General features: G+C 39.2%; 1 protein-coding gene across 3 annotated transcripts in view; it reads right to left on the reverse strand.

Annotated features, from left to right (window-relative positions):
• Positions 1 to 2012: 2012 nt before the first annotated feature.
• Phf8 (PHD finger protein 8) overlaps positions 2013 to 20332 on the reverse strand; it is a 125140-nt gene continuing 106820 nt past the window's right edge. For 2 of the 3 annotated variants that reach the window (XM_005401514.2, XM_005401515.2), the window contains 3 exons: positions 9792 to 9901; positions 5486 to 5822; positions 2013 to 4619 (listed from right to left, as the gene is read on the reverse strand). In XM_005401514.2, coding sequence (XP_005401571.1) covers positions 4531 to 4619; positions 5486 to 5822; positions 9792 to 9901 — 536 coding nt within the window. In that variant the 3' untranslated portion in view covers positions 2013 to 4530. Of the gene's footprint in view, positions 4620 to 5485; positions 5823 to 8835; positions 8938 to 9791; positions 9902 to 20332 lie in introns of those variants that run through there. The other variant, XM_005401516.2, reaches the window with a different exon arrangement.

Genomic DNA, 20332 nt, shown 5'->3' on the forward strand with positions numbered 1-20332 from the left:
CACCTAATCTCAATTTTTCCAGCATCCAGAACCATAATGCAAAATAAATGTTTTTTTGGTGGTACTGGGGATTACATCCAGGGCCTTCATACTTAACTACAATTCCAGCTCTTATTTCATTTATTTATTTTGAGACAGGGTTTCATAAGTCAGTACATTGCCCAGGCTGGGCTTGAACCTATGATCCTGTCATCTCAGCTTCCCAGAGTGTTGGGATTACAGGCATGCACTGCACAGGCTTCTCTTCTTTATAAATTACCCAGTCTCAGATATTTTGTTGTAGCAACACCAAATGCAGTAAGACACTCCCTCCAAATTATTGGGTTAGTCATTGAAAAAGGCAATTCTTAGCAACAAGTCCTGTGAACTTTCTACTCTGTTCCAAAAAAGCGAAGACTGAATTTAGGTGCTTATTCTCCTCTCAAATTTTAGAAAGCTGCCTCTGATATGCTGGTACTTCCTGCCTACACTATGAAGAAAGCTGAATGAGACTGTAGCTTATCTTCTAAGCTGAGGCTGGTGACAGTGCTTTGTCCCTTCACAGAAAAGGATGGGAGCTGCTCACAAAAGGAACCCAGCTGACCAGTCTATAAAAGACTCAGAAGTCCATCTTTTTTTTTTAAGGTACTAGGGATTAAACCCAAGGCATCACGTATGTTAGACAAGCACTCTACCACTAAGCTATATCCCCAGCCCTTCTTTCAAGTCAGGTTCTCATCAAATTACCCAAGCTGGTCCTGAATTTTTGTGCTCCTCCTGTTTTAGCCTGTCAAATACTTTTCTCTATTCTTTCTACCAAGAGATACAGTTTCTTGTCCACCAGAAATGAATTTGTTTATCCAAACCCTGCCTAATACTGAGACTCAGATTGTGTTAACTAGAAGTGATCATTTAACCAGTAAGTGTCAAACCCAGCTAACCTCACCCCAGATTCACACAAACAAGATCCCCAGAAGGGAAAAATCTTGATTTAGTTCAAACTCTTTCTTTTACAGATGACCCACAGATAGTAATCGGCCTGCTCTGAGTCACAAAGAGGATGATGGTGAATTTGAATGTGAGGTTCCAAATCCTGGTGGTTCTCCTTAGGATACAACTCTCAGTGTAGCACCTGGCATATAACAGGTGCTCAATAAGTATCTGCTGTGTGACTGAACCTTAGACTTTGTAACAGAGTAAAAGGGAAAGTATATGAGTTTTGGAATTGGGCAAATCCTACTGAGGAAGACCACCTGAAAGATCCTTTCTCCTTAAGTGAAAAATAGGGTTAATTACCTCAGAGGCTGTCAGCAGACATTAAATGACATATACTGAGTAAAATCTCTAATCCAATGCCCAGTACCCAAAAGTTACTTAATAAAATGGTAATGGTTATCAGTGAGAGGGGGGCAGAATAGGGTGTTAAGAACACAGATTCTAGAACCAGGCTAGTCCCAGAATTTACTGTGTGATGCTGGAAAGTTACTTTGCCTGTTTTCCAACTGACAGAATGAAACAAGACAATATACATAAAGCACTAAGAACAGTGACTGGCACAAAGAAATAAGCATGGTATGTTAGCTCTAATAATTGTATTCCAATGCTTGCACTGTCCCTAAGCACAGTACCACAAGCATTTGGAAAAGTCAGAGAAAGGGAAAAGGAATCCTGCAGCCACAGAATGTTGACACAGATGTAGTCAGTAAAAACAGTCCATGGAAGCTATGGAAAACCTTCCCATCAAACCTGTCAGGCACCTTTGAATTGTTCCATTTCCTTGTTCATTGTACTTTTGATTACCAACTACAAGTGTCTGAGCTGTATCCTGAGGTGTGTGCATTGTGTGAGCAGGGATTCTGCCTTTTTCCCCACTCAGATATAAGGTTGGGCAACAGGGAAATGCCCAATGACAATATACTAAGGGAGAGACAAAGAGAAGGTGTCATTCCTGGACTCAATTCCACCACACCATCACACACACATCCATACACACACTCACACTCATCCACACAAATAATGCCAAGAAAAGCAACTGCCAAGATAAATCACTTTTATCTCTATAGGAAAGGGAGAATCTAAAAAAAATATAAATTACATTAATAACACAACATAAGAAAAAAATAGGGGAAAAACAACAGAGAAGTCTGGATGATGCTACTCTAACCTATTTATAAAAAGGCCCTGCATCAGAAAGTCACAATCCTACCCACTTCTAAAAATATATTTAGACATGTACAGAAGCGGTGGGTTTGTTTTTAAATTGTTTGCTTTTCTGTAAAAATATATTAAGGGTGAATAGAAATCCTTTCTCCCTGCCCCTTATCCTTCCCCCAGTTCTCTGCTGGGGATTAAAGATCAGAGGTAACTATCTCACCATGTTCTAAACCTTGGTTACTTCCATTTCCAACCCCTCCCCAACTCACTTCACTTAGAACCTGAAACATTTAAAAAACAAAACAAAACAACAACAAAAAAAAACCACTAGCCTCTTTGGAAAAGCATAACTCTGAGGGTAAACTTGCTTTTCACTGGAAACAACACGAAACAACAAACAGGAGGCTCCAAGAACCTAACTAAACTAAATGAACCCAGGCAAATGGAGGCTGGGTTTCATCTCCACAGAAACTTCTAACAAAGAAACAGAGGGGAAAGAGGCCCAGAATCAGGTGGATTTGTTAGCAATTAGCTGCCTTTGAAAGATCAAGAGGGGATGTTAATGGGCAAAAGGGCTGGGGACCTGGTCTTGGTGACAGCAGTCAGTGTCTAGTCAGGCAGTTGCTTACAGAGGATCACAGGCTTCTCCTGCCCTCCCCTCACTACCCTCTGCTGCCTTGAAATCCCCAAGATAAGCAAAGCTGGGTAGAAATAGAGGGAAGGAAAGTAGGGACCTCATATGCTAGCGGGGAGGTAGGAAGGCTTTTTGCCTTTGGTGTGACTAGATGGTGGACTGCTTGGCACCTGGGGTCCCCAAGGTAGAAAAAACAAATGGTCTAAGGGACTCCTGATTCCAAGGAAAGACAGTAGAGGTGGGATAAGTGGAGAAAGACAAACTACACACACAAAGACGACGAAAGAAGTCTCATAAATTCCCTGTGGCTTGGATGGTAGCTTGTAAAACTTCCCCAGGAGCACTAGGCAAGCTGGGATGAAGTTGGAGGAGAGGGTGAAGGACAATGATACGTATCATTTTGGCAGTGCCAAAATGAGTTGGGGGAGGAAACATTCTCTACAAGCCCAGATTGCCAGTGAGGCAAGACAAGAGGGACGGGAGGGGCACTGTCTGGACAATGGAGATAATTCATAAAGGAAAGAGAAGGGTAGATCAGATAGGTCTGCTCCTTTACAAATGGGCATCTCTTCTCCTAGGCTTGGGCTCACGAATGACCAGTTGCACTCTACTTGAACACTGCTCTGGGGGTCTTGAAGTACACAGGCCCAGGACTAAAGATGTGAGTCCTGAGGTTTTCTTCACACCCAGACCTCAGGGGGGAAAGAAGCAGGGAGGTTTCTGACAGGAGGACCTAGGAGTAGGCTGTCCCACCACATCCTCTCCAAAAGGTCCAGGCTCTGTTCCACGGTACAGATAGAGGAAACAAGCTGCAGAGCCAGGGTGCTTCAGGGGCAGATAATTTCAGGTTTCTGGGAGATAAGTTCTTCACCTTCTGGAGCCCAGTAACAGCAACATAGATAATGTTATGCAGAACCTCAAATTCCAAGCAAATTCCTGGCATTCACTCTGGGACAAGGGGCTTCATGTGTAGCCAGCCAAAAGTAGTTTCCTTCAATGGGCTAAAAACGTTACGGTTTTAGGGACTGGACTGGATTTCTGTCCTCTCCTCATCTCAAAAAGTGACAGGAATCTCCTTTCTTTCCAAGGATAAATGAAGTCAGCCTTCCTAGGCCACTTCCAAAAATGGTCCACAGTGGGGAAGTAAGGAGACTCCAGGCCCTCTCTTTTTCTATGAAGTATTTGGCAAGAGGGGGCAGAAATTATATTTGTTCCTTCTCCCAGGAACACATCAGGAGGTGGGGAACATCCACTGGACTGGAGGGCAAAAGGGGAGGTAAGAATAGGTGGAAGTAGGCAGGCTTCTAGAGACAGGGCTGGAGTTGCAGAAAGTATAAAGCACTGGACCCCCCACCTCATGGCCAGAGAAATAATGAGGAGCCCATGCTATCTTTTTGCCTCTCCTCATTCTGCCTTCCAGCTTGGGGGAGGAGGGGCAGTGGAGAGTAAAGGAACAGACAAGGCAGGTAAGAGGGAAATGGATTAGAGGATCAGAAAAGTGAGCTATTATCAGTTGGAAACCTCTCCCATTTACATGCTACTCGGGTATGGAAAAAGAAGGCAGGATACTCATATAAGGTTTGGGAAAGGGAACTAAGGGAAGTCGGTGGAGGGGCCCATGCCTTTGGTCAGTCCCAAGAAAGCAGGACAATGCACCTCAGCACCTTGTCTGGGGCAGACAGGATCCAGGAGTTCCCCGAGAGTTGACAATGGAGAAGGCAATGGGGGTGATGGGTGAGGGCTGGGACACATGGGGGCTTGGCTCACAAAAGTAGTTTGCCATTTCTGTGTATTTTCAGGATACGGCCAAGTCTCTGCTTTGCTGTGGCCAGGCCCTTTTTGGGACGCTTCCCTGTAAAGAAAAGGAAAAGTAAGCAAATGGTATGGCAAGGGGTTTAGCATCAACTCCAGCACCAACTGTCCTATGGCCATCTCCTGACAAAGTTTCTTTATCCTTAGACCATATTGGGTAAGCCCTCCTTAACTATTTCCAACCAGTATTACATGCCTTGGCTTTTCCTCCTCTGATCTGCTGTGGCAGCTGTAGATCCCCAGGTTATAGTTTTTTTTAGTTCTGTTTCCCCCATGATTTATTTGGTCCCAATCATTTTCCTTCCATAATTATGCAGGGAAGCATATGTGCTTCCTCATCATGCCTATCAGGGTTGGACCAGTACTCTACTAGTGATTATAGCCCAGTGCACTTCATATTGCCACCCTCGGGGCTTGTTTCATTAGAAATCCCCATCTTCATCAACCCCCAACATCACACCACTGTCAGCATCCTTGAACTATGTACACTATAGAGACTGCACTTTAAGGGACAAAGTGGGGGAGATGAGGGCCTAAGACCCCTAATTTTCCCTTGCCTCTTTCTCTCCACATCGAATCACTTCCCATGTCCTATCTGGCTGTCTCCGTCTCCATTAACTCTGCCAGAACTCCCGTATTACTTCACTCCTGCCTATATCTATGTATGTGCTTCCTTTCTGGATTTCTAACCTCCACTAGCCATCAGAAGCACTTTTTAAAACTTAATCCTAATCTTCTCCCTACTTAAAAATCAGTCACTGTTGGTCCATGCACAAAAGATCAAGTCTAAGGGCCACAGGTTGAGCTTCAGTGTCCCTCCCTGGTGTTCTCATCTACTAAAGCACTTAGGATGTGCATAAAGTGGTCCTATGAGCCTTCATTTCTACCACTATATGTCCACTGTACCTTGTCCTGTCTGATTACTCTGAGAGCCAACAGAAGGGCGCCGCTGGGTCAAGAAGACGCCGGGAGCCATGGGTGTGGTGCTGCGGTTTGCTTGGGCCATTCCAAAGGCATTGGGTCGAGCAGTATACTCATGGTCAGCAAGACTTCCTGACAGAGTGTCTTGTTTAGGCTCAGGAGGAGGCAAGGGTGAGGAAGAGCTGGGAGGGTGGGGTGTAGCAGTCACTCCTGGGGCCGGTACTGTCACACTGAGATTGGAATCTTGAGGGCGAGGCTGTTCTACCTCCTTCAGCAAAGGCTTCTTCTTGATGTATTTTTTCTTTTGGGCTTTCTGCAGCTCCTAAAACACAAGCCACATGTGCAAGAGGAGATTCAGAAGTGAAGAAAAGAAGACAAATTTCCCAGAGACAGATCAACACAATGGTCAATATGGTTCTACAACCTGTCACTCCCACCCCAATCCCCAGCAAGTCTAGCTGGAATGTACATATAACACACAAAGCTTCTAATACCTGAGGTGATCTCTTTGGTACCACTCATCCTTAATTCATCACTGTCACTTATCAGTACAATGGCAAAAGATCTGTAAATGAGTTTGGAAATTTCAGTTTTGGTCCTAGCATTGCCATGAATGAGGTGGACCATGGACATTTTGAATAACAATTAAATTTACATCTACAACTGAGGCACTTAGTAAGTTTTATCTTATTTAATCCTATTAATAGCCCTAGGAAAGAAAAATCCCCATTTTATAAGAAAACCAAGGTGCAACTTGAACCCAAAGCCCCACAGCTGAAAAGTAGCTGGATCCTCTATAGTTAACCAGGTCTATCTGAAGACACTCTGCAAACTTATCAAAATGGAACACCTAAGATTAGCTTTGTTGATAAGCCTAAATTGAAATCAAGGATTGTGTTCCCTAAATTGAACGACTTTGGTCTCAGCAGACTCATGTAAAATCTGCTTTTCATGGTTGTTAGAAAGATTAAATAAAATGATGTAAAAATAACATAGCACATAGTAGGAACTGAACAAATGGTAAATTATTATTCTATCTTTATTTCTTACAAATTCCTCTTAATGGTCTTATTCTTGTTGCAGAGGACTTGATAATCTTTTAAGTCACCAGGTCTAAAAACCTCAATTATGGATGAGAGGAATGAATCACTTTTCCTAGTATTTTGGATTTCATTCATTCACTGTTCTGTGGATCTACTATCCATCGTATAGTGGGTACCTGTACAGTGGGCATGTGGAGCCCTGAGAACCTGGAAAGGTAGTGTCGAGAGCATGTGAATGACTTCACTTTTTGAAATGCTACATAGCCACACAGACCAATTCAGTGATTACATTTCTTTGCCTTCTCTTAGCAACACGAGCCTAGTCCTGCCTTCAGAGGATCTGACAGGCTGTAGCTACCATAACAATTTCTGGGGGACAAAAATAATAACATTAGTAATACATGCCAGGCACTGTTATATAATCATTCATTTAATACTTAGTAAGAATTTGAAAAATAAGAATTAAAATTCCATTTTAAGAACAAAGAATCTGTGGCAAAGATTCTTTTCCCAAGGTTACGAGACCATAAGTGGCTAAGCTGGGATTCAGACCCAAGCCTTCAGTATCTTTTCTCAGCCACACTACTATTCACCCATAGCAGGAATGGCATTTCTGTCCCCTTTTCTTTTATCTGACTCCAGAAATCTCCTCATATCTAGATTACACAGCTTAAATTTTTCTACCTTTGCTGCCAATCTCTTCCACATATAATTTATCCAGATACTTGTATAGATGATTAGACTCTATTGTAACAGGACCACTTATACCTTATAATTTCCTTGCTCAAAAAACTACTAGCTGGTCTCCACCCAAGTTCAAACTCTCTGGCCTGACAGTCATGGTTTTCAATTGTCTAGGCATTTATACCTAGCCAATCCATAATGATAATAATGGAAAGCTAATATACCTAGATTATTTATTTATTCTGTACCAAGTACAATACTAAGAGTATCTATATCTATAGATATAGATATATAGAGAGAGAAACCAAAAAAATGTATACACACTTCAGCAGTTTATCACACTAATAAATATCTGAAAGCTAATGGTCACCACTTTGAGTACCTCTTGTAATTGTACAAGCCAAAGATAACTTGTATTGATCTCACGATGCCTCAAATAATTTAGTATTAAAATATTTATACAAGTTTTTTTATTTCCCTGATGTATACATTTTGGCAGAATATCTATATCTATATATAATTTAAGAATATATAGTTACACATTTTTAGTTATATACTTAATACATAAGTGTCTAAGTGGCAGAGCTAGAATTCAAAGCCAGGCAGATCTCTATTTACTCACTGATTTACTCCAACACTGAATAAACATACCATGAAACATAGTACAAACACCACGTTAAATTAGATACATTACCAGTCTTTGAGCATTTACAGTTTAATAAAGGATACAAAAATAAACTTCTGATTGTAAGTATGATGAAAGAATGTTATGGAAGTATAGAGGAAGTCCACTGAAATAAAGTGTTGGTGGGTGGTACAAAGGGGTGTTAGGCAAGGGATAGAAAATGGCACAATTCGCAATGGGCAGAAAATCTTGTACAAAGTCACAAAGGAATTACATAATCTGACACATGGTGTGATCCAGTAGTACTGTAGTACAGTATCGCTGGTGTAGAGGGTGTGCTTGAGGAGCCAGTAAGAGGTCAGCAAAGAGTAAGACACCAAATCAAGAAGGCCTTGGTGGCACATGCTTGTAATCCCAGTACTTGGGAGGCTGAGGCAGGGGGATCACCACGAGTTTGAGGCCAGCCTGGGCTACACAGTGAGTTCAAGGACAGCCTGAACTACACAGAGAGACCCTGTCTCAAAAAAAAAAAAAAAAAAAAAAAAAAAAGAAGGCCTTGAGTGCTGAATCAAAGATCTTCCTTTTCCTGGAATGCTTCTCATTTGCCTACCAAAAGTTTAGCATGCAAAAACCTTCCCCAATTTCAAAACTTCTTCCTCCAGGTACTCCCTAATCAACCCAAATAGAAATTACTCCTTAGAAAGTACTAAGAGTAGTTATCACACCTTTAATTAGCTTATCTGTTTATTTAAATCAGTAAAACCTTTTTGTTCACATTACATCTTTATGGCACTGGGATATACATAACAGAGAGGTCTCTGATGATTCCCAATAACAGCTTCTAAGACATTTCTAAGAAACTCCACAGTGCCACGTAACATATGAAAAACATTATTCTGTTAAATTTAATTTAAATAGGATGTAATTATTAAAAATATATAATACATTTCACTATTTCACTTTATTTAAATATCAAGTAATGTGAAACTTGAAGTTAAGAGGATGTAAGTTTGAATCTTGTCTCCTCCATTTACTGGCTGTCTTATCCTGGTCTAGTCTCTTAATGTGAGTCTCATTTTCTTCACCTGTAAAATGATGAAAACATCACCTATTCAATAAGGTTTTTGGCATATTACATTAGAAACTGTACATAGATGTACTGAAATTAAAGCAGATATGCTCAGTAACACTACACCAGCGATGGCAAACTTTTTAGAGCTTTCAATGATAACAGCCATCTGCGGCATGCGCGCCACAGGTTCACTACCACTGTTCTATATTGTAAGATCTATGGTATGAAGACCTATGGGAATATTGATAAGGAAGAACCAAACATTCACCTCCAAATGCTCCTAGGGTTTCTGAGTACATTACATATGTCAAATAACTGTAAACTGTAATGCTAGTAAGTAAAATTAAATCTAGTGAAGATGATCCTTTAAAAAAAAAACTGGGTAATGTTTTCTTGAGACACAGGGGGTGAATTTCAAGGTAATATTTTATGAAGAGAACAAGAAAAAACTTCTTGTATTAGAAAAATAAATCCATGTCCAATACTGGTAGGTGGCTAAGAACTTACATGTACTCAGCCGAATAACCTCCCTGGGATTTCACCTGAGAGTGAAGAACTGGTCTGATCCTATCCATCTAAGGGATTATTAATTACCCAGAAAGACAGGTATTACCAGTGAGGGCTTTTTTCTAGTTCGATTATTTTGTTTCACTCTAAATCATGTTAACTATGTAACATATGGTAGCAGTTTGGCATAGAATAAAGGATATAGGAAGGGATGGGATATTGCCAAGGACAAAGACCAAAGATTATCCACTCCTCACTGCCATAATAATGGGATCCAATTAACCTGAGGTCCGAGTAGAAAGGTTTGTGGTCGAACACAGATCAACAGCAGCACTACTGCTTGGGTGTTGAGCATTTTACCTGCTGAGCCAGCTTTGCAGCTGCTGCAGCCAAGCCTGTTTCAATGGAGGCCACCCGGGTCCCCTCACGCACAGGACGGTCCTGCTTGGGTAGAGTTGGAGTCACACGAGCTACAAGGGAAACAGGACAAGTTGTCACTCTTCAGCACATTTATCTGCAGGTCAACTATATTCTTGACCTGCAACTTCCCCAAAGGTGGTTCTCATTAGTCTTCTTACTTCTAGTTTTTCACAAAGCCAGATTTTGCTCACCATGAGTTAAGAAGGTAATTTACAAATACCCAAAGCACATCTGATAAAAGCACAAAAAGACACATGCCTGAGCTGGCATTTGTTGTCCATGCTTTTTTGTTTCCAGCCTACCTAACATCCTAGCCTTATTTCTACATCTACCGTTAACAGTTTAATGTCCTCTCCAACATCGTGTGAAAATTTGTCATTCAGTAGCATTAGGAGATAATGTACTGCCCTCCTGGATGAATTAAAGCTGTTCCTGTGGAAGTCAGTTAGTTATACATGAGAGATTTCAGCTTATTCACATACACATTCTCAGCCTCTATCATGTAATACTTTCTGTGATGGGATGATGTCACACAAAGTTCCCCCGAAATGCAGGTAGTACACTAGGACTTTCCAACTTCCATAACCATGAACCAAGCAACATCTATTGTTTAGAATTTACCCAGGTTGTGATGTTGTAACAGGAGAAAATAGGCTAAGACACTCATAATCTCAGCTTTTCCAGACAGACAGCTTCCTTATTACACCTGCGTAGTATGTACAGCTCTTCTTCTCTCCATGTGCATTCACTCTCATCTTCCATACCATCACAGTGATGGTGAACCTTCTAAAGATTTCAATGTTATCAGCCCACTGCGGCATGTGTGCCATAGGTTTGCCACCACTGGCTTAGAGTACATTCTTCCCTTTTGCCTGCCTATTCAAAACCTGCCCATCCTTTAAAGATATGCTGAAAGCAATCTCCCTTGCAAAACTGTTAGGACCACTCTGGTCCACTGACCTTCCTCTGAATTTATGAGTTGTACAAGTCACTTGATAAACAGAACACATACCATCTTGCTTCATCGAGTTGATGTGTGTTTTGTCTACCAACCAGGCTATAAGTTCCTGAAGAACACCTTCTTGTACAGCTCTTTTATAGTGCCTTAACAACATTAAATTAAAAAACAGTTACTTATCCCACATTTATAATAGGAAGTCCATTTCAGGATAACCAATAGCCCCAGATGACGAGGGACAGCTCTTCTTTACAGAAGAATGCCAGCTAACGAATGTAGAAGGAATGACAGAATTAGAAACTCACACATTTTCGAGCCCTAATGAAACTGTTTATAGAGAACTAGATATTCACATGGAACCAAAGTACTGTATTATTTCACAAACTACTTGCTAGTCTTAAGAACAAAACCTAACTTTACAGTGGCAAGATCAGGAGAGATCACCACCTTACCTTAGTATACCTAAGCACTAGCTTTAGTAACACTAATAGTGAGAGCATGACATCATGGGCCTCTTGATGAGATGCAACAGAAAATTCACAGTCATACCTGAGAAGTTGTTAAAGTGCTAAAATCAGGCAAGTCATTCACATTACTTCCACTATTTACCAGTATTTAGAAAACACAGGAATAGGAAGACAAGTTAAATAATACCATAAGAAAGCAAGCAAAAATTATACAAAAAAACTGCCTAATCTCTTAAAGGAAAATTGTTTTAGACTAAGGGAGACTTAAAAGGCATGACAGTCAAATGCTATGTGGATCTTGTTTAGATCCAGATTAAAACAAATCCATTGTAAAAATACCTTTTATAGTTCAACAAATTAGGAAATTAGATTAAGGGCTTGGAATTAGATAACATGAAAGAATTACTAGATAATCATTAACTTTCTTATATATGGTAACAGGATTACCATTATGTGAGAAACTCCATTTTTTTAGAAATGCACATGAAAATACAAGGGAGAAATGACATAATATCTGAGGCTTGTTTAAAGCAATGAAAAGAAAGGACAGGTGAATCAAATGTGGCAAAATCTTGATAACTGCTCATATTCACTGCTGTGTATATTGGAGTACACTGTACTATCCTACTTTTAAAGAAAAAAAGGTAATGTCACACACACACACACCAACAGCTGTGGACTAGCTTTTTAAATGTTCCTTGGTTTGTTACTATTATTATAAAGGAGAATTTCTAGATAAGCATTATGAAGTCTAGATCAGGCAACCCCCGAAGCTGAAGTTCTTTCTTTAAAAATGACATTTTGTATGAAACTTGATCTTAAAATCTAATAAAAATGTTACTGCATAGTGTTAGGTCATTGTTACTTGAGTATCTTTTACTTTAGTCTCCTTAACTTTGTATATGTGGTAGTTTTAAAATGTGCCCTCATATTCTTTGGTAACTTTCCCACTGAAAACAGTCTGTGTGCACCAGTGAATCTGGGCAGGCTCATTTGTAATCTAAAGACCAGTAATGGAGAACCTTTTAGAGAAAAGTGCCCAAACTGCAATCTAAAACTCAGTTATTTATCACAAAGTAACAACACAGCAATTAAACCTGAATGCTGAGGTTTTGCTTTAGAAAAAGCAACTCATAAAAAAAAAAAAAAAAAAAAAGAAAAGAAAAAGCAACTCATACATTAACATCTTTTGTCATGAAAGAAAAACAACATGTGTGCAATAGGTGCAATAGACTATGGCAGAAGTGACACTGTGTGACTACTAAGGCTAGCTCAGGAATGGCAATTTCAGTTTCCACATGGTTCGCTGAAACACTATGCTTGGAGACATGAGCTGACATTTAAGAAGTACGATTACTTTCAGGGTACCTGGCAGCAAAGAAGTTAGTCACATGAAGAGGTCACATGCAGGTACATTTAGTCTTTGAGTCCTGACAAGCCAGGCACTAGGCACATAAAGAAAGACTTCAGATGATTCAAACTCTTGGCCACCAGCTTACCCACAGCCTTGAAAATTTTTCTAGCTGAGACCCTAGACATCATGGAGTAAAGATAAACTGTCCCCATTGTGCCTTTTTAAAATTCCTGGCACATGAAATACATGAACACAAGAAAATGGTGGCTGTTTTATACTGGGAGAAAGACCCTCCTTGACTGGACCTGGGTTTTGGAGAGGAAAAAAAAAAACTCAAGCTATAAAAGACATTTTGAAGGAATAATTGGGAAAATCTGATTACAAATTGAATTTTAGAGGACATTAGGAAATTATTAATTATTTGTGTCTGTGGTTTTTTGTTTTGTTATTTTGGTATGGGGGATCAAACCCAGAGCCTTGAACATTCTAAGCAACTGCTCTACCACTGAGCTACATCTCAAAATCTATTTTTGGTTTACTTTGAGACAAGTTCTAACTTGCTGAGACTTGCCTTAAACTTGTAATCCTGCCTCAGCCTCACAAGTAACTGGGATTTCAGATTTGTACTCTCATACCTGGTATTAAATTTGTTAAGCACAAAAAATTACAGTGTGGTCAAACAGGGAGATGTCCTTATTCTTAGAAGATGCTTAAGTCTTAAGGGATAAAATGATAGTTGTATATTACTTTGAAGTATCTCAGGAAAAACCATAGCTAGCCATGAGATATATATAAAGGACCTATGACAAAATGTTGCAGTTGTAAAATATAGGTATTGATAATATGGTTTTTATGTAATATCCTTCTACTTTTTATCATTTAATTGTCAGAATAAAAAATTAAAATATTGAAAGAGATAATTAAATGCAATGTGTAGTCCATGAATGGATTCTAGATAAGATAGCTATAAAAGATATTTTTGGTATAACTGACTAAATATTAAGGTATGCTCCAACATGTACAGGCCTACAGTAAGCACTAGGCGATTGCTTTTGGGCACTTAAGGAAATCTGACAAATCAATAGATTACCACTAAGCTAACTGGATAAAGCTGTCAAGAGATATACACAAAAAGAACAAAGACTTTAGAGAATTAGTTCAGAAAAGTTACTAAACAAGTAACAATGGCAACATGCAACAAAAACTCTGGGAAGCAGAGAAAGGGGAATGTGATTTCTAGAGTTGCCACAGTATTTAAAATGTCTCATTTTCCATTCCTAAAATAATACTGAGATTCCATCTCACTCCAGAAAGAATGGCTATCATCAAGAAATCAACCAATAACAAATGCTGGAGGGGCTCTGAGAAAAAAGGAACCCTTCTCCACTGTTGGTAGGAGTGCAGACTAGTGCAACCACTGTGGAAATCATTATGGGGATCCCTCAAGAAGATAGGATTAGAGGTCCCATTTGACCTAGCTATTTCCCTTCTGGGTATCTTTCCAGAAGAATTTAAAACATTGTACCACAGTGATATATGTGCATCCATGTTTATAGCAGCACAATTTGTAATAGCTAAATCTTGGAAAAAACCCAAATGCCCATCAACGAAGGAATGGATAAAAAGATGTGGTGTTTTTATACAACAGAATACTACTCAGCCATAAAGAAGGATAAACTTGAGACTTTTATAGGTAAACGAATGCAAGTTGAGATCACACTCATAAGTGAAATAAACCAGATGCCATGTGTAAATATCATATTGTCTCCCTGGTCTGAGAAACTGAAAGAGTAAATAAGATCCAAAATGTACAAAAGATACTGTGAAATGGGAAGAAATTGTTAAAATAAAAAAGGAACTAGGATGGGCAAAAGGGAATGGAAGGAAGGGAAAAATGGAAAAAAATGCCAGTCAGCTAAATTATTAGTGCCCCTTAGTTCACAGAAAAGGGAGGGTTGTGATAATATCGATTATAGAATTTTTTATGCCCATATCTTGTACTCTGAATAACTACTTTAAAGATAATAATATGCAATGAATTAACTATTATTATTATTCTCCTATCATCTTGTTATGAAATTTCTGTTTTGTTTTATTTTGATTTGTTTTGTTTTGAGACAGGGTCTTGCTATGTAGCCCAGGTTGGCCTTGAACTTACAGCAATCCTCTTGCCTCAGCCTCCAGAGTGCTGGGATTACAGCCATGCACCACCATGCCTGGCTGTTATGAAATTTTGTTTTAACTTTTTTCCATAAAATAAAAAACTCTGGTCTTCAAAAAAATTTACAAAATATACAAAGGAATAAGAAAGTATAAGCACACATGAGAAAAATGCAAACAATACAAACTGTGACTTACTTTCTAAACAAAGAGGAACTTTTCAGATAAGGACTTTAAATCAGCTATTTTAAATATGTGTGTTAGGAGCTGGGGATTTAGCTCAGCAGCAAAGTGCCTGCCTGGCAAGCACAAGGTCATGAGTTTGATTACTGGTACCAGAAGAAAAACAAAAATTAATTAATTAATTAATTAATGTATGTGTTCAAAGGCTAAAGGAGACTATCTGTAAAGAATTATATAGTATAGAACTAGATAGTATCAGAATGAAATCTCACCATGAAAGTACTAGAATGAGACCTGGAATGCCCACAATAATAACAGACTTTTAAGACAAAATCATTACTATAAAAAAGACAAAAAGTTTTTGTGGTGCTGTGTACTAAATCCAAGCACCCTGACCCTGATTTATATCCCTAACCCACAAGAACATTTTATGATAATAAGGGTCAAGCTATCAAGATAGTATAATCATTGCCTAGCATATTCCAGGTTCTGGATCCTATCCCCAACACTGAAAGAAACAACCAAATAATTCACCAATAATAATTATAGAAGTCGATACTCATTTTTCAATAGTGGACAGAACAATTAGAAGATTAGCAAGGAACTACAGATGTCATGATGTCTTGATTTTGCTTAAAATTACAAAGAAAAGAGTAAAGCAAATAGGCAAAATGTTAATTATTAACTTTTGAGTGATATTTTAAAGTTCATGGCACTAATCTCTGATTCTATGTTTGAAATTTTTCATAACAAAAATTTATTTTAAAAGAGAAAGTGTTGAGTATTTTGTTTGTAACCATATTAATTTGACTACTGCAGTACTGTAGTATATTTAAATATCTTTTCAATTACTTTTTCTATCCCCAAATCCTTTAGCCATACCTGTTTGCTTTGAAAATTAGTTTTGGAGTGAGTTCCCCACAAAATTCCATTCATATTTTATTTACAATAGTGGTAAAGGTATACATTGAAATGACTCTTTAACAACAGTACTTTGTAATAAGGTACATGGTGTATTTCTATGTTCTTTTGTTCCTCAGTAAAGTCTCAAAATGTTTTTATGTAGATTTTACACATATCTTCATAATATGATTGTTGAGTGTTTTACATAATTGTTGCTATGATCAGGATCTTTTTTCTCAGTATATTGTGGTTATATATGTCAGTATATACAGCAATTCTTGAGTTTTGGATATCCAGTTTATATCAAATGATCACCCAACTTACTGTATTTTCTTGCTCTAACACCTTAAAATTAATTCTCTAGTATTTTCTAATACACAATTACACTGCATCTCTATTTTCCCTATATATTTGACAATCAAATTTCTTTTGTCAAATACTTATTAAATATCTCTCATGTGCTAAGTCCTATGCAAGGTGCTTCAGATAAAATGTGGAAAAAAATGAACAAGATTCCCACCAGGAGGGATCCCTATCTTGTGATGATTTGGTCTCTGAATCTCTAATAGTTACACTTCTTAACTTCTGCTTCATTCCTATTTGCACTGCCTAAAACTTCTAGAATAATCCTAAATAACAGAAGTGTTAAAGAACATGTTTGTTTTATTCCGGATTGTACTGGGAATTCCTTTAGAAGGATGCCTCAATCTTTTTTGACTCATTCTGAAAATGTGATAAAAGTTATTAGCCAGAGAAATATACATACATATATGCATGCATTTATATAATTTCAGGAGATTCAAGAATCCAAAAGTCCATGGGTCCCAACTAAATCAGCTCTGCTCTACAGTTTAGTTTCATCATATTGGTTTAAGCTAGATATTCTTCATATTCAGAATGTATCCTTTTATTTTTATAAGTTAAAAATCACTTTTTAAAGGTTTGGGGGTGTCTTGTGTTTTTCTTGGTCATAAATAGCCACCAAGTGAGATAACAGAACAAAAACAGTCAGAAGATTGATTATATAAAAATAGGCATTCTCAATGATATGCATGTGTCTGTAGACACGGTAAATAAATGTTTCAGCTTAGCAGGAATATGATTCTAGCACCAAAAGTTACCTATCTAGGGGAAAAATCAATTTAAATCCTCTGCTCAATACCATATGCTAAATAATTGTAGACAGATTAAAACACTGATGTTTTAAAAAGTGCACAAAACTATAGAGATGGTAGTTATGTGCTCTCTGAATAAGAAATCAATGAAAAATATCAACATCTGTAATGGTTATGTCTAAATGTCCCCTCAAAGCCTCATGCACTCATAGGTAACAGCTCTTGGGAGGTGGCTGGATTATGGGTGTGTGACACTGGATTAAGGGTGTGTGATAGTGGCCATGTGTGGAGTGGCACCAATATATAGGCTTGTAGCCTGGATGGAACATAAAGAGAAAAGGAGGCTCACTGCTGCTGCTGTCTGTTACCCTGTCGTGGACTGTTTCTCCTCTGCTATGACCCCTCTGCCATGTTGCCCTGCCTTGGAGTTAGCTGACTATGGACTGAAATCTCTACAAACTGTGAGCTAAAATAAACCTCTCCTCCCTTAACTTGTGGGTGTCAGGTATTTTGTTCCAGCAATAAGGAAAGTAACAAAGACAACACTTGACAGAGATACTCATATTTTTCGTACAAAATGAGAAGTGCCATAAGCAAACTATATATGTAAGTAATTTGTACATGAATGCACATATACAAGTGGTGGTGATATAACAATGATTTATGATTTTATTTTACAGTGGTTCAAAAGTAGTACTATATTCATTCAGTAGAATTGCAATTTAAATTTTGATGTTTGATCTTTTCTCCAGCTACTCATATATGGTCCGATACTCTCTCAATGCTGGGCAACAGCAAGAAGTAACAAGGACAAAAAGCAAAAGATACTCTTAGCATATTGTATTGCTAAGCTAATGTTTGGTATGATGGTTAGGAGTATTAACACATTTACAGCTGCAATACTTTCAACTTAAAATAGGTGTACTGGAATATACCCTACTGTAAATTAAGATGTATGTGTGTGTGTGTGTGTGTGTGTGTGTGTATGTGTATATTTTCACAGCTATTTCCTTACTATATAAAAAGGGCAATTTAAAAAGCTTAAAGAAAGGGCTGGGGATTTAGCTCAGCGGCAAAAGCGCCTGCCTGGCAAGTGCAAGGTCGTGAGTTCGGTTCCCGGTACCAGAGAAAAACCAAAAAAAAAAAAAAAAAAAAAAAACCAATAAAAAGCTTAAAGACTCACAAGGATAAATAGACATAGGACAAAAGAAAATTTCCCTTTTGTGCTTACTAACAATGGTTATTGTGGGATAGCAATACACAAAACATCACTGGAGAATACAGTAAATGTTTAAATTAAAAAGTTATGACAGTAAAGGCTAGACGTGGTAATGCATGCCTGTAATCCCAGCACTCGGGAGGCTGAGGCAGGAGGATCACTGAGTTTGAGGCCAGTTTGGGTTAAAGAATGAGTACAAGGCCAGCCTGAACTGTAGTGAAACCCTGTCTGAAAAAAAAAATTATGCCAGTGGAATACATATTGCCATTCATCTTCCTCAAAACACTCCCCCTCACTCTGAACATGGTTATCCTTGCCACTTTCTGAAGCAATTCTGAAAGTTCTCTTTCTTGAGAATCTTTATTTGCACTGTCTTGGCTCCCTCAAAGCCCTGAATTAATTCAGAATGACTGTTTATCTTTAATGGTCATTTTTACTTTAGGGAATAGCTAGAAGTTGCATAGTGCCAGATATGGTGGACAAGATGGATAAGGATACAGTGAAATGTTTTATAAGCCTGGCTTTCTGTTGAATGGGACTAGGCAGGTGCACTCAAAAGTAGTTATCACACCTCCTACAAACATCCACAAAAAAGGACTTCTCAAACTACTTCAGAAAATGACAAGGATATGGGCTAAGTGTATTTAAAGCAAGGCGGAGTGATTTGCAGGAAGTTTTTTCGGGGGGGGGTGGTTAAGATAATGTCTTCCTATAGTTCAGGCTGCCTTCAATTCACTATGTATCCCAGGCTGGCCTCAAACTCACACCGATCCTCCTGCCTCAATCTTCTAAGTGCTGGAATTAGAGCTGCGTGTCATCAAACCCAGCTTTGGAATAGCTTAATAGCAATATATCTCTTACTATAATAAACGTTTTTTGATTTAAACATTCACTATATATTTTGATCACACCTCATACCTAGATAGAAACTATAGTTCTGACCTCTGTGACATTCTTGGCCATATGACACCATTCAGCTGAAGAGATGTCTTAAAAAAGTGGAATTTAAAATTTCTTCAGGAGGGACTTCTCTGGCTGGGGGCGGGCCGTGTAGCCTTTCCCAGCATCTGCCCGCCCTGCGCCGAGTGAGCAAGCATTCCGGGAGCTGCTGCTCTCATGGTTCCAGTCCCTGCTTTGCTCACACCACCACGGTTCCCAGCTGAAACTGGCGGAGAGAGCCAGGTATTTCCCATCTACTTCCTGAGCACAGAGCGGGCAACCCAGGACCCCGCCACCATTACAGACTGAGTCTCACCCCTCCCTGCACCCGCTGCAGAGAGGAGGTCCTCAATGAGAAGCCCCAGGGACTTCTCTGGCTGGGAGCAGGGAGTGTAGCCTCTCCCAGCGCCTGCGCACCCTGTGCTGAGTGAGCGAGTGCTCCGGGAGCTGCTGGTCCCGCAGTTCGAGTCTGTGATTCACTTTCACCTAGAACCACTAGCAGGCTGAAGGAATTGGCAGTCCGTGACTGCTATCCATCCAGCCTGCATCTGGTTCCTGTATGTGTCCTGAACTGACTAGAGACACAGAATCAGGTGGTTCACAAACTGTCGACCTTGCAGTTGTGTCTGGATTTTGCCTGTACCCTGAACTGCCTGGGGACATAGGTCCACTGGATCAGGATTGTCCCACCAGAACAATCGGAGTATGGGCCATGCACATGCCCTGAACTGAAATGCTGGATCAGACGGTCGGCCATCACCTGACATCAACTCCCGTGTCTGAGAATGGGGATAAACAGATACAAATCAAAAAATGTGGGAAATCTCAAGACTAAGTAGCGCTTCTCAGAGGTCACTCGGGCAAACCTGACAAACAGGAAAAGTAGGGACACTAGTGGCCTTTGCTATGTAGCTACTGAAGAGGGAAACTGAGCTTTCTGCATCCGGTAGCAAACATGACAAAACGAAGAACTAAAACACAATCAGAGAAGTCCATCCCAATCAGAACAAGTCCAGGAGACATCGACATAGGAGAACTTGGTGAACACATGCCTGAAATAGCTGAAATGATTGCAATGGAAGTAAAGAAAAAATTCCATAAGGCCATAGAAAAGATGAGATCAGAAATAATCTCTCAGGCAAAAAGTGAAATGACAATAATAATGAAGGAACTGCTCAAAAAG

This window comes from Chinchilla lanigera, unplaced genomic scaffold, assembly GCF_000276665.1.
Source record: "Chinchilla lanigera isolate Chin_1 unplaced genomic scaffold, ChiLan1.0 scaffold00074, whole genome shotgun sequence".
Classification (NCBI taxonomy): Eukaryota; Metazoa; Chordata; class Mammalia; order Rodentia; family Chinchillidae; genus Chinchilla; species Chinchilla lanigera.